A 15,463-nucleotide genomic window follows, 5' to 3' on the forward strand; every position below is an offset into this window, starting at 1 on the left:
ATGAAATTTAATGGCATCCCAGTTTGTAGGGTTCAATATTGAGTTGGCCCACTTTTTGCAGCTATAACAGCTTCAACTCTTCTGGGAAGGCTGTCCACAAGGTTTAGGAGTGTGTCTATGGGCATATTTGACCATTCTTCCCAAAAGCACATTGGTGAGGTCAGGCACTGATGTGGACAAGAAGGCCTGGCTCTCAGTCTCCACTCTAATTCATCCCAAAGATGTTCTATCAAGTTGAGGTCAGGACTCTGCGCAGGCCAGTCAAGTTCTTCCACCCCAAACTTGCTCATCAATGTCTTTATAGACCTTGCCTTGTGCATTGGTCCAGATCATTTGATGGAGGGGGGATTATGGTGTGGGGTTGTTTTTCAGGAGTTGAGCTTGGCCCCTTAGTTTCATTGAAGGGAACTCTTAAGGCTCTTAACTCTTAACCATTAATATGTATACACAAATATTTTGCCTTTCATTCCTATTTTAAACCAAATGGGTTGTGTTACAAGGTGAGGGTTCACATATACACTATATTACCACACATATGAACTTTAATGGCATCCCAGTCTTAGTCCGTAGGGTTCAACATTGAGTTGGCCCACCTCACATTTTGCCAATTTCATGCTCCCAACTTTGTGGGAACAGTTTGGGGATAGCCCCTTCTTGTTCCAACATGACTGCGCACCAGCACACAAAGCGCTGAGCAAGTTTGGGGTGGAAGAACTTGACTGGCCTGCAGAGTCCTGACCTCAACCCAATAGAACATCTTTGTGATGAATTAGAGTGGAGACTGCGAGCCGGGCCTTCTCGTCAACATAAGTGCCTGACCTCACAAATGCACTTCTAGAAGAATGGTAATACAGAGTATGTGAACCCTCACCTTGTAAAACAACCCCTTCAGTTTAAAATAGGAATGAAAAGCAAAACATTTGTGTATACATTATATAAACCATTTCCCCTTTTATTTGTGATCACATACCCTCTGTCCTCAGCTACATAAGGAGCTCAGAAACCTAGGGAAGGAGAAACAGAAGTACAGTGGTATTCCTTGTGAAGGGCTTTACTCTAATCATTGGAGGAGAGCAGGCTGAATTCCCGGCACAGCTAGAAAACTGATCACGGTGTGCTCTCCTGCTTAGTGTGGTCAGTTTTTTTTTATAGGAATGCAGAGAAACTGTCAGGAAAGCCAAAGGAAGCAATACAAAGAGAGCAGGATACTTTTACATGGTACAGCAGGCACATATCAGGGGTATGAAATGTGGGGTTTACATTTTCTTTAATACCACTATAAGTCTGATGGCATCTGACATCTAAGTATTAGCTCAGATGAACAAAACCACAGCAAACATTGTAGACCAACAGAATTATCATGACTTGCTTATTAACTTTTGCATCTTTCTTTCAGGTGGCAAGGCTATGAAGGTTTTGTGGCTGTGCATTACTTACCAACGTACGGCTGTCGGGATTGGGAAGCATTTAAAACCAGCAATGGCTCTTATATAATGTATTCCAGTGCTAAGGAACCTACTTCAAGGGTATTAAAACTGAAGACTCTCTGAGTATCTGAAGTATTTGAAGCACATGATTCATTAGGAAAACAATCCATTCAAAAGCACAAAGATAATTTTTACTTGACTAAGATGAAGAGGTGTAGAGCTTTGATCAATGCAATAAATGAGGTCTACGTGTACCATAGAGACCTTACACTGTACTATGATGTAACATGGCTATTGTGTGGGATGACAGCATGGCTAAGGACTCATTAGGTAGTAACCGTTGGAAGTGAAATTTCAAATTTGTTAGACAACAGTAAGTTATTGCCTTCATTTCGCGTTGAACCTTTTTCATCCAGTACAGTTCACAGCCTTCCATTCACCTAAATTCAGCCTGCAGATCAAGGCACCTTAACCCTCTCTGTGACAGTTAGTGGTCAGGAGGAACGTTAATAAGTGAAGATGGGGGCTTAGCTGTTGATATTTGACCAAAAATCTAAATTTGCATATCAGTTTAATTTGCTTAGGTTGCTTGAAAAAGTGGAGTGAAGGAGGAAGCAGATTATGAAAGCACGGCTATCTTTATATGCTTGGCAATTTGGAAGTTTGGAATTGGAAATTTTACAAAAGTGCTGAAGATTGCACAGTGCACAAATTACACAGTGCACAGATCCGTGGGTGCACAGACTTAGGCTTCAGTGTGTTGCACTCATTTGTGTATGTCAGCATCCCACATTAATGTATGTTATGTATATTTGTGTGTTGCAGTGCTGTTCATTAAGGCAATGCAGGGCAAATGCACATGCTTTGCAGCATACCACAATGCATGGTGACACCACGCAAAAATCATCTCAGCCATGCTCCATCATTACACACATTAAGAATCAGTTATTAGTTATATGTGTATGTTTGTAAGCTCCTAAAGTGCACCTGTGCCAAGACTATGAACATTAAACAATTTACATATTCTTAACAAGTAGTAAAATAATTATACAACAAGCCAACCCTGAGCTCTCTATCTACTTTTTGCAGTTATTATTTCTCAAAATCTTGAAACAAGAACAGACTCTAAAGTTGGGATTCAACCAGTTTCTAACAGCTTAGGCTGGCCATACATGGAGAACATTTCTTTCCTGCAAAAATGGGTTGCAGGAAAAGAATTAGCTTGATTTTCCCATCAACACAGACAGTGTTGATGTGGGAATCCCTTCTGCTGGGAAATTGTCCTCTCCCACCGGTGGGTCAGGGGAAGCCATCCATGCTGGGAGAAAACAGTGATTATTGGTTGCGGCTATACGAGCCTCTTGCGATAATTGCAAAAAAATCCACCAGGCTGGTTGTACTCAAGTTGATCGATCAATTAACTTGGTACATTCAGCCTGCTTAATAGTTTGAATCTCAGTCGATTCCTGCTGAACCAGCCAAGATTCAAAACGTGTATAGCCAACCTTCTGGTTGCTTACACCTTCTGGTTGCTTACGTTAGAGAAGTGGTCATCGACCCTGTCTTCAGGGCCCATTAACAGGCCAGGTTTGCAAGATAACTGAAATAAATAACAGGTTATATCATTTGCTGCTCAGTGATTGTAGTATTCTAGTCTGTATCTCCCCAAGGTAATACATAAAACCCGGCCTGTTAGTGTGCCCTGAGGACAGGGTTGATGACCACTGCTTTAGAGGGTTGGCAATCTGTTCTAAGCCCCATTCACACTTGAGTGTAGCGTATGTAGACAACTTTTTTTTTCTGTGCATGCTTCCAAGCATGAGGTTCCATAAGGAGCTGCCTTGGGGCTGGATTGACTCCATAGACTGGTATTATGGGAGTGCCTGAAAAACACGTGCAGCATGCGCTTTTTTCATGCACTCAAACAGAGGGGCAAAAAACTCCCCATTCTTCTTCAAGTAGCTCATGTCACTTTTAAGTTTCAAGTTTTTAGCGTTCACCGATACCGGTATCTGTATCGGTTCCGATACCAAGTGCTTGTACTCGTGTAAATGCTCCAATACTAAAACAGATACCTTGACAGTTCAAAATTACATTGCAAGTCATACCCTATTGCCAGAAATGGAACCGTTCAAAACATTGTGACTCAACTCTTTTGCAAATTCATTGTGACTTGCATTGACTTCTGTTAAATGAAGTTGCCATGAAATCGGAGGTTCTAATCGTACCGATCTGCGCCTCTGAACTTGCGCTGAGGTAATTCGATTTCACAGCCACACTGGTGTGAACCAGGGATGCATCCAAGGGCAACATAAGTATCGGTAATTGGTATCGACGAGTATTTACAAAAATATATATATATATATATTGGTACTCACTCTTAAAAAACTGGTATCGGTGCATCCCTAGTGCAACTGTTTTGGAGCTTTAGAGCTACAAAATGCTCAGGTGTGAATAGGGGCTAACTAAAAAATAGCTAGGATTTCAGTGAACTTGCAAAACAAATATCTTGCCTATGATTATACTGTAGATACAGAGGTGAATAAGGGTGCATTATTTAATATGCTTTTACTTCTAGTTCAGAATATGTAACTACTTTGAAATACATAGTCTGCACACAGGTTCACTTTAAGTTATTTTATAAAGTTATTCACTTTAATTATAGTGACTGGGATTAAATGTTTGCTGATTTTATATTTTTCCTGCATAATAATATAATTCTTCCCTATACTGGATTTTCTAATCTGTTCCTATAAGCTACGTGTCAGCATCCAACCATGTCACTGCTGGATAATTATTTAAGTGGTCTAATATCCAATGGTTCTGTACAAGTATGCATATTTATACAAGGACAACATTCTGTTCAAGCTGTATGTTAATCTATTTATTTTTTAAAAAAAAGTATGTTGGTTTCTTATATCATTCTTGCTCAACACCCTGGTAAATACTTTAATTTATTGTGCTCTGCATAAACTAATTTTCTCCTCGTCTAGTTGAAGGTTGTGCAATAATGAATTCAAATGAATACAGTGATGATCAATATATAATTAAGGTAACCATTAAAGTAGACCCCTTCCTTAATAAACCTGACAATATTAATACAATCTATCTAATAAAAGTTATAAAGTATTACTTACCTCCTTGCATTATTCTCCCAGTCTTAGCCCTCCATCCTCCACTGCCATTTTGAAAAAAACATCATCGGCATCATCTGCATTTGGCGTCTTTGTCCTAATCTCTGCCAGGCCACCAATGATATTTGTGCCTTATCTTGCACATTGCACTCAGCTGTTGAAAAAAAAGCCTTTCCCCCTCAAGTTCTTATAAGATGTGTGAGTTCCCAGGGGAGAGGAGGGCAAACTATATAACTGATAAGTATAATGTACAGGGTATGCGCAGGATCAGGAACAGATGGCATTCTTCGTACCACGATAAACTTGGCTGGGTTCACACTTATGCAAATCGGATGTGGATTTCCCTGCATCCAACTCACATGGCAAGAAGTTGTGACCAGCTCTCAATAGAGCCAGTTCACACATCTCTGGGGCGACTGCGGAGCGAATTGCACAGGGGTCTCTGTGCATCTTTGGCTCCATTTCAGGCCCAAATTCAGGCAAAAATTCAGGAATGATTCATCCCTGAAATAGAGAACGGGACGCACCTGACCCCTGCTGTCAGCCACAAGTGTGAACCCAGCCTTAAGCTTTTTTCCCCTCCAAGGTCTTGCAGTTTAGAAACCAGAGGGGGGGAGTTTACTAAAACTGGAGCACTTAGAATCTGGTGCAGCTGTGCATGGTAGTCAAGCTTGTTAATTAAGGATTGACAATAAAGCCTGGAAGCTGATTGGTTTCTATGCAGAACTGCACCAGATTTTGCACACTCCAGTTTTAATAAATCTTTCCTATTACCTCCCTGAAAGCCACTGGTGACTTAGCCTACCCAGGAAGCAGCTATGTGGCTAAGACTACATTACCAGTGCCTCAAGAAACCAATAAACACAATAAATGTTTTATTTAAAAACTGACTTGCAGATGTTTTGTGAACAGCATTCCCAGGTGCTCGCAGATACCAGGACTTGAATGTTGCCAGTTTCTGGCAGTAGCTTTTACTGACATAATCACATGGATAAACGGTAGAGCTGTACAAATAAGTGTCATCAGAGGCGTAGCTTGAAGCTTGTGTGCCCCGGTGCAAAAGTTGACCTGGGCCCCCCACTACCATCCGTTTCTTCCACTGCGCACCAAGATACTCCCACCGCCCCCCCCCCCCAGTCTGCACAAGTCCATCCCTTCAGTCTGCATAAGTTCACCCCAGTCTGTTTAAGTCTCCTCTAATCCACGTGAGCCCCCCAGTCTGCACAAGTTTCCCCCCAGTCTGCACACGTTTCCTCCCCGTCTGCACAAGCCCCCCTCCCAATCTGTACAAGTCCCCCCATCTGCACAAGTAACCCCCCAGTCTGTACAAATCCCCCCCAGTCTGTACAAGTCCCCCTTCTCCCTAAATTCACAGAGCTCAACTCAGAATCACTTCTCTGTCTCACAGGGATGACAGATTTCCTTTCCTTCTTGGGGCTCCAGTGGATGACATCAGCACCCCACCCCTTCCAGAGATGCAGTTCCCGCCCCCAAAGTGCCACCCAAAGCTCCAGCAAGAGATCTTTGAGTGACTGAGAAACAAGTCACACAAGATCGTCTGTGACAGGAGCCAGAGATCGGGAAGTGATAGGCGCAGCTGAAGCTTGGCTTGTCTCATTCATGGGTACACTGCACACTTTGCACCCATAGATGATGTGCTACTGGGAGGCCACAGGGGCCCCCTGGAACATGGGTGGGGTCGCAATTGCGACCCCTACAACCCCTATTGCTACGCCCATGAGTGTCATAATTCAGGTGTGCCTAAATATAGGCCTGTGTATAACAGATTTTCTAAGAAGTGGGTTGCTTTCACCAATTTATAAGACAAAAATATTTCTTCTTGGCTAAAAAAATTACTGGAGTTAATAGATAAACAATCAGTAAAATGTAATACAGTTTTAATCTGATAAAGTGTAGTTCCATGAAGTGAACAAAAGTTAAAACTGTCCCTATTTTTCCTGGCAAAGAAAGAAATCTATAGTTTGGATAATGGTAAGAAAGGGTTAAGACCCCTGACAATGTTTAATTGCTGTTGCCCAGTTGCCTAATTGCTTTGTGCCCATTAGGGAAATCTTTCTTTGTTTTCATACTATTTGACAGGGGTTAGTGAGCACCAAAAGTGAATAAAAATGTCTCTTCTTCCTTTCTACCTGACAAGTGTCAGACAAAACAGAAAATAAGACACCCCCCCCCCCATCACCACCACCACCACCACAAATGGGTTCACAGAAGCAATAAAAACAAAAAAATGTAATGATGTGAGGAAGCTTTACAATCTCTGTCTGGGTTTTAGTGCCTTTTCTGTCCCCAGGAGTGAGCATCATTTAACCCACTTCCTGTGAGCCCAGTTTGTCAAGCATCCGCCCCTTATGGGTGCATCATTACATTTGCTTGACCCCACAGGAGAATTTCAATGCCATGTCATACCGCGGCGTTATTCTCTGTGGCATTCAGAATCCACCTAATGTTGGAGGAAGACAACAAGTAAGAGGACCCTTGATGTCTTTCAACCAGATCGAAAACACTTAAAAGAAAGATATGTACATTGAAAAAAAACGGAAGCTTTGGGGGGGGGGGGGAGACATGTGTGGGGGAGGTTACCAGTTCTACACTTCAGCCTCTAAAAAAAGGTTTTGACTGAATTATATCTCTTATTAGAATTCAAATCCTATACTTGTCTTGTAAGATTAAATTGATTATAGAGCTGATCAACAACAAGCAAATAGTCACATGTGAATGAACCATATCCTTTGCCATATAAGAACTTGCTGAAGTCAATTATATCATCAGTTACATTTGTTTTATATGGATAAAAAATATACATATACTATTTATAATATATAAATTAGTTGACATTTGATAAGAGTAATATCTTTAATATAATCATCAATATATTTATTTTCTGATTTTGACAGAATATAGTTGGAATTTCTAGATTTTAATAAAATTTTATATGAATCACAAAACATGAATTTTTGTGTTAATTAATGTATACCAAAGTTATATATATATGTAGGTATGTAGCGCATACCCCTGAAGGAGCTGCTTGATGTGTTGGGTCCCCTGTTCCTGTGCCCACAACTCTGCAAACAGCTCCCCGCACACTGACTGGGTGAACGGGGAATGTTTATCTGTATATACACTCCAATGACTGAATAGACACCGGGAATGAAACAACAATTGGTTAAGTAATAGCAAGAAGCATATTACAACATGGTAAACAAAGAAGAAATATACTGTAATGGTTAAACAGTAAGATAATTGTGCTGCAATGGTTAAACAGTGGGAAATGAGAAATATATTTCAATGATTAAGCAATAGAAGTCATATGCTGCAGAAACAATAATTGTTATGGAACAGAAACCCTCCTGAAACCTGTGCTGGCCAACCTTAACTAGCAGGAGAGGGAGATGTACTGTTATATATATACATATATATATATATATATATAGTATATACTACAATAACAGTTCCGCAATCAGCAATATGCTGCCCTATTTCTTCTGCTGGCCAGCTCCTTGGTGTCTAAGTGTTATGGTGGAGCATTCAATGTAGTGTTCTTTCAGCCAGTTTTGGACCACTCACCACATACATACTGCGGCAGGGCAGCCCGGCTGCCTAAAACCCCGTACAGGTATGTGATTTTGTGCACGAAATCCCAGGGGCACCCCCACGCCGCCGAAGCGGCACTCCCGCTGTGATACAGCTGGAGACAATCAGCAGGTCCAGTGGCCGCGATGGCCGCTGGGACCTGTCGATTGTTCAGAAGAAAGAAAGAACAGTGGTCTGCCTATGTAAACAAGGCAGACCGCTGTTCAGTCAGAGTGTAAAAGAGAGATCTTGTGTTTCAGCTAAGCTGAAATACGGATCTCTCTTTTCCTCAAGTGTATCCATCCCCCATACAATTAGAAATCACTCATAGGGAACTCACTTAACCACTTTATTACCCCTTGTGTTAACCCCTTCCCTGCCAGTGATCACTGTATTAGTGTCACTGGTCCCCAAAAAGTCACTTGGTGTCAGATTTGTCCGCCGCAATGTCGCGGTTCCACTAAAAATCGCTGATCACTGCCATTACTAGACAATAAAGAAAAAAGTCCATAATTGTAGTCATAGTTTGTAGATGCTATAACTTTTACAAAAGAAACAATCATAATACGCTTATTGGGATTTTTTTAACAAAAATATGTAGCAGAATACATATTGGTCTAAAATGATAAAGAATTAGATTTTTTAAGTTTTTTTATTGAGAATGTTTTATGGTAGAAAGTAAAAAAAAAAATTTAATTTTTTTTCAAAAGTGTTGGTCCTTTTTTGTTTATAGCGCAAAAAATAAAAACCAAAAAGGTGATCAAATACCACCAAAAGAAAGCTCTATTTGTGGGAGAAAAAAAGGACAATTTTATTTGGGTACAGTGTCACTGGATGGTGCAATTGTTAGTTAAATCAACGCAGTGTGCCATATCCCAAAAAAATGGTCAGGAAGGGGGTAAAACCATCTAGTGCTAAAGTGGTTAAGAATTGATTCAGTCACTGCCACTGTGTTTCTTGCAAACAACTCTGTCCCTCTTTTATCAAGCTGTAGTACAGGGTTGGTCTGTGACCTCTCATCACTCTATGTCAGCAGAGGATGATCTTCTGCTTACTGAGCAAAATATTCCCCGGTTAGTGTCCTCAGCATCCAGCAAATAACACGCTTCTTGTCCTTGCATGGCTACATCACTCCTAACCAGATAGCAAGGATAACTTGCCAAAGTTGTGGCAGTATTAAATTGTAAGTCTGTTAACTTGCTGCACATTTTCACTGGCAGGTTGTACACCTGCAGAGCACTTAAAGCAAGTTCTAGTTTACACTTTTGCAATTTGTAGCAAATTTTCATGGCAAGTTTCTAGCAAGAGTAAAGTTGCAGTAATGGGTCTGCAGCAAGAGCTCTGCAATTCTACAGCATGAAAATTCAGCCACAGTGACCCCTGTAGTGGGGTGACTATTGCACAACATAACTGGGGACAATTGGTGGATTACAGAAGACAAAAAGGCAGATATTTTTCTGTGAAACTCACAGGAAGTGACATTGACATTGCTTTTTCTGGAAAGATCAACAGGTATTTCTATGTTTTATATTTGCTGAAAAAAAAAGAAGAAAAGGAAGGCAGCCTACACAACCCATGACTGTAAGCTGCAATATGTTGCTTTTTTGTTCCTGGACTCAGTAAGGCCCCTTTCACACAGGCTGTCCAATCAGGGCCGCCTGTCAGTTTTTCAGGTGCATCTAGCACATGTCCGCTGCCACCTGCCACCATTCGATCTGATCTTGTCCTCCAAAAACAGATGGATGGTGGTCCTAGTCCCCATCCATCTGGCGGATCGGATGACATCGGATGGAGAAGCGGGCTGTGTCTGTGTCCATTCTGCATAGCAGAGCGGACACGGACCTGTCACCCACCTTCTCAGTGTGGATCAGCGGAAAGATCCCCCACTGAGCAAGCTGATTTTGCTTAATGGAAGTGCCCCTGTAAAAGGGGCCTTATCCTTTAACTTTTTGTTCACCTGACGTTGTCAGTGTAACTAACACACAGCAAATGTAGGAACATCCACAGAGCACAGGCGGGGGATCTGTTATATGAATAGCAACCAGTTTTCATTGTTATCGACTCAAACAACCCTTTCCTGTATCTATTCTAAGGTGTAAGTGGAGTAAGTAGGTATGCCAGAGCTGATGAACACAGGAACAGAGGCTGCTATTATCATGAGAGTATGCTTTGGTTTTCGGAGCTCAGACATCTCCACAGAGAATATAAGCTGACATGCAGGTATTTCTAAGTAGGCATCAGTTTTCAACCTTTTGTAGGTTACATCATTATGAAGGTTGACAACATTTGTGCTGCAGAACAATAGCATAAGAATTAATAACTAGGCCGAGCATGAGCTGATAAATTTGCAAACATCCCCAACTTATATGGTATAAACAAATTTTACAAATGCATAATTTATATGTGTTGTCAAAATGAATGCACTGATCATTGTAGAAATGAATTATGGAAGCATTGTCTTGTTCAGAAATTTGTGCATGGTTTCCATGGAACTACCACTGCTTGTCACTTCAAGATAAAGTGTATCTTTATCGGTGGTTATTATAGGTATTTTAGTTTAATTTTAAAAATGTTTGAAATCTACAACTTCCCCGCCCTCTTTCTAAGACCTATACTAACAACCCTGTAGAAGAAAGATGCATCTGGTCCAGTCACGTGATCTCCCCTATATCGGACAGGGGAGGAAGAGCTCCGACAACGGTTGGAATGCCTGAGTAGTGGCATCACCCTTAAGCCTCATACGCACACTACAATTTTTTTTTTCACAAACCCACTGATAGCTCAGGTTGGAGCCGCTATACTAACAATCCAATGTTAGTACAGAGATCCCCCCCCTACTGTTCTATTGTGTTCTGACAGGGGGAACCCCCCCCCCCCCCCCCCAGAACACTCCGGTCTCAGCCATTGGCTGAAAGCACTGACCGGAAGCCATCAATAGACCTTTCTTGATCATACATCACGGGACACAGGAGCTCATTACATAGTGGGTTATGTAGGCACCTCTGGTGATTGGACACTGGTTATCCCCAATTAAGGAGAGTTCCTCCCCTATATAACCCCTCCCATATGGGAGGCACCTCAGTTTTTTCCCCAGTGTCTATGGTGGTTGGTCACGTAAAACATGTGCAGTATTAAGCATATATATTTTATTGTGAGACTTTTAGCACAACAGTGATTGCACTTTGTATTAGTACCTCTGCTTTGTAGCTTAGGACTATGTCTCCTCGTAAGAGGGTCTCGGGGGGAGGTAACAAGGGCACTGGTAAATCACCGCCTAGGTCCAGGGGTTCCAAAAATGCCTGTAAGTTACCATCCCCCCCTGCAAGACTGGAGCCAGCCTCACAGGATGAGTCAGTGCCCCTGTCAGGTTTTGCAGCCTCTCCTAATGTTTCAGCCCCGGTATATGTCACTGAGGACCCCTTAGGGCTACATTGGAGGGTTTTGAAGGGAGAATCATGAATTTTATTTCTGCTTCCCTGAAACATAGCAGGAAAAGGGGTAGATCCCCTCCCTCTTCTGAGATTCCTCTTTCAGATGATTCTTCTGACAATGAGGTGAGATCCCTATCTTGGGACAGGGATCTTGAGCAGTCGGCGGAATCAGAGGAAGAGGAGAGAGTCCCCTCCTCCCAGGCACTCAGAAAGCAGGTGCAGTATTATACTGAATTGGTGCGTACCACATTCAGAATGCCTGCTGCTGAAGTCGCTACATCCTCTGTTTCTTCCCTGGGAGTCAGGAAAACTCCCACAGACTGCTTTTTCCTTTCCAATTCATCCCTTAATGGATAAATTGATGTATGAGGATTTGGGACATCCCGATAAACTGTTTGCTCCTCCTAAAAGGTTTTCTATGCATTATCCTCTGGAGGAAAGTTTCACCAAGAAATGGGGGGTCCCATCTGTCGATGCGGCTGTTTCTTGCGTGAATAAAAACCTGACCTGTCCGTTGGATAATGCTCAGGTATTTAAAGATCCAACTGATAAGAGGTTGGAAACATTATTAAAAGCCTCCTTTTCCATGACTGGTGCTGCGGTGCAACCTACAGTCGCAGCCATGGGGTTGTGTCAGTTCCTCAAGGAACAGGTTAAGCAGATGCTTGGCCTCCTTCCCAGTGAGGAAGTGGAGAATTATGCAGAAATACCTCAAATTCTGTGTTTTATGATTGATGCGATTTTGGACTCTGTCCAACAGGCATCTTGTTTGTCTCTCCTGTTGGTACACATACGAAGGGCCCTGTGGCTAAAGAATTGGGCAGCCGAGCTATCATGCAAGAAGCATTTGATTGGGTTCCCGTTTAAAGGGGAACGCTTGTTTGGAGAAGAATTAGACAAATTCGTCCAAAAAATTTCAGGGGGTAAATCTACTCTCCTTACAGTCAAAAGGAACAAACATCCATCTTTTAGGCGTTCTCTCTCTCCCGGAGCATCAAGCTCTAAGCAGTGGCAACGGCCTTCTCAACCCTCCTCTACGGGAAAGGTTCAGGGCCGAGCCCAGGAGCAGAAAAAGACTTGGGGGCGAAAGCCTGGCAAGCAGAGCCCAAAAGCTTCCTTGTGAAGGGGCGCCCCTGCTCGGCCGAGTGGGGGGAAGGATTCAGCAGTTTGTTGAAGCCTGGCGGGAAGAGATCCGGGACAAGTGGGTGATCTCTTCGGTATCTCTGGGCTACAAGCTAGAGTTTCAGGAGATTCCACCTTCTCACTTTCTAAGGTCAAGGATCCCCAGGAACCCAGTAAAGCAAAAACCGCTATTTCTGGCCTTAGATCATTTACTATCCCAGGAGGTGATAGTAGAAGTGGACCCAAAAGAACAGGGTTCAGGGTTTTACTCGAATCTCTTCACCGTTCCAAAGCCAAATGGAAGTGTCAGACCTATCCTGGATCTGAAGAATCTGAACCGATTTTTACGCATTCGGTCCTTCCAAATGCAGTCAATTTGCACTGTGGTCTCCTCCCTGTCAAGAACAAGAGATACACTTGCTCAGGGGTCAGATGCTCTGACAGTTCCCTGGGATCAGTACAATCTGATTTATGCCTTCCCCCCATGCCTGCTTCTATCATGGTTCCTGGGAAGAGTCAAGAGGGAGACAAAATCTGTCCTTTTGGTAGCCCCGGCTTGGCCCAGGCGACCGTGGTATGCAGAGATCATGAAGTTGGCAGTAGGCAAGCCATGGATCCTCCCTCTCCGGCCAGATCTGCTCTCACAGGGTCCGATTTACCATCCTGTTTTACACAGTCTGAATTTGACGGTTTGGCTGTTGAGACCCAAATTCTGAGAGACCGTGGGCTTTCGGGGCCAGTCCTTTCTACTCTGGTTAATGCCAGAAAGCCGGCCTCTAGGCTTATTTACTACAAAATCTGGAGGACATATGTTTCCTGGTGTGAACTCCGGAAATTACATCCTAGAAAGTATGTCATTAGCAGGATCTTGGCCTTCCTCCAGTCAGGCCTAGAAATGAATTTGGCCGTAAGCACTATCAAGGTGCAGATTTTGGCCTTGTCAGTGTTTTTTCAGAAGCCACTTGCATCACATTCCCTGGTGCAAGCTTTCATCCAGGGGGCTATGTGGATAAGGCCACCAGTCAAACCTCCGGTATGCCCATGGGATCTGAATTCAGTTCTCTCGGCTTTGCAGGGGCAACCTTTTGAACCTTTACATCTGGCTTCATTGGTTCTTTTGACCAAAAAATTGGTTTTCTTGATAGTCATATCCACGGCTAGAAGAGTGTCAGAACTAGCAGCTCTGTCCAGCAAAGAGCCGTATCTAATTGTTCATAAGGACCGGGTGGTCATGTGCCCCAACAGGTCCTTTCTACCTAAGGTGGTTTCGGGATTCCATTTGAATCAAGATGTAATCCTACCATCCTTTTTTCCGGACCCACAGTCCGCAGAAGAAGAATCTTTGCACACTTTGGATGTGGTTAGGGCAATCAGTATCTATCTTCAAGCAACTGCTCAGATAAGGAAAACTGATTGCTTATTTATTTTGCCGGAAGGCCCTAGGAAGGGCCAGGCGGCATCAAAATCCACTCTCTCAAGGTGGATTAGACAGACTATTTCTCAGGCCTATAGTGTTAAAGGGAAAATCCCTCCTTTTCAAGTGAAAGCGCACTCTACTAGGGCTGTAAGTGCTTCTTGGGCAGTGCATCACCAGGCCTCCCTGGCTCAGATCTGTAAGGCTATAACTTGGTCATCAGTCCACACATTCACCAGATTCTATCAGGTGGATGTCAGAGGGCAATAGGATATCGCCTTTGGGCGCAGTGTACTGCAGGCTGCAGTTTAGGTCCTCCGGCCCATGGCGGTCTATAATTATGATCTGTGTCTCCCTCCCCTCAATCTGAGCATTGCTTTGGGACATCCCACTATGTAATGAGCTCCTGTGTCCCGTGATGTATGATCAAGAAATTAGGATTTTTATATACAGCTTACCTGTAAAATCCTTTTCTTGATCATACATCACGGGACACAGGAGCTTTCCGCTCCTCTTGGGTTTTACGTGGTTAGCTATTGCTTTGCTACAAAACTGAGGTGCCTCCCATATGGGAGGGGTTATATAGGGGAGGAACTCTCCTTAATTGGGGTTAACCAGTGTCCAATCACCAGAGGTACCTATATAACCCACTATGTAATGAGCTCCTGTGTCCCGTGATGTACTCTCAAGAAAAGGATTTTACAGGTAAGCTGTATATAAAAATCCTATTTTTTAAGAAATGACCTTTTGACAGAAGCCTGTCGGACCTGCTGCTTTACACACGGGGCGAATGTTGGCTGGTTTCTATTGAACCGGCTGATGCCACCCAACATTTGCCCCATGTGTACTAGGCTTTAGGCTTACTATGGGCCATTTGTTGGCACTTCCAGCCCCTTCCCGATCACGAGACCAGAACAGAGCACCCTGAGACTAGATAGATAAATAAATGCATATTTCTTCAGCCTGGAGTTCTACATTAAATGAATGTCTGGTGTTCCTGCCATGAAGGTCCTTGCTGAGGCAAGTCCTATTATATGCTGACAATGCCTTGTTCCTGTCTCCCAGTTGCGTTCCTTTGTTGTTACCTTGTCACACAGGCTTCCGATGGAGAATACAACTGTCTGTTTCAAAACACATTGCAAAGGCATGGTCCACTGTTGTCACCATCAGTAAACCAGCCTGCCCTGAGCAATGCCATGCAGTCATCGCTGGAGTGCATGCATGTAGACAGTAAGAGCCTGCAGGAAATCAGAAGATCTGAGGCGCAACAAAAGCTAGAAAATGTCAAAACAAGGAATAATTGTTTATGATACATAAATAGCATACTAAATGTCATTAAGTAAG

At 43.0% G+C, this 15,463-nt stretch overlaps 1 protein-coding gene across 1 annotated transcript in view; it reads left to right on the forward strand.

Moving 5' to 3' along the window:
• Nucleotides 1–7,480, forward strand: part of TSPEAR (thrombospondin type laminin G domain and EAR repeats) — a 223,161-nt gene extending 215,681 nt beyond the window's left edge. The window contains exon 12 of the mRNA XM_077448415.1: nucleotides 1,397–7,480. Within this exon, the coding sequence (XP_077304541.1) occupies nucleotides 1,397–1,550 (154 nt within the window). The 3' untranslated portion in view covers nucleotides 1,551–7,480. The remainder of the gene's footprint in view (nucleotides 1–1,396) is intronic.
• Nucleotides 7,481–15,463: the final 7,983 nt, after the last annotated feature.

Source organism: Lithobates pipiens, unplaced genomic scaffold (assembly GCF_037356315.1).
Source record: "Lithobates pipiens isolate NorthernLeopardFrog02 unplaced genomic scaffold, aLitPip1_a1.2 Scaffold_22, whole genome shotgun sequence".
Classification (NCBI taxonomy): domain Eukaryota; kingdom Metazoa; phylum Chordata; class Amphibia; order Anura; family Ranidae; genus Lithobates; species Lithobates pipiens.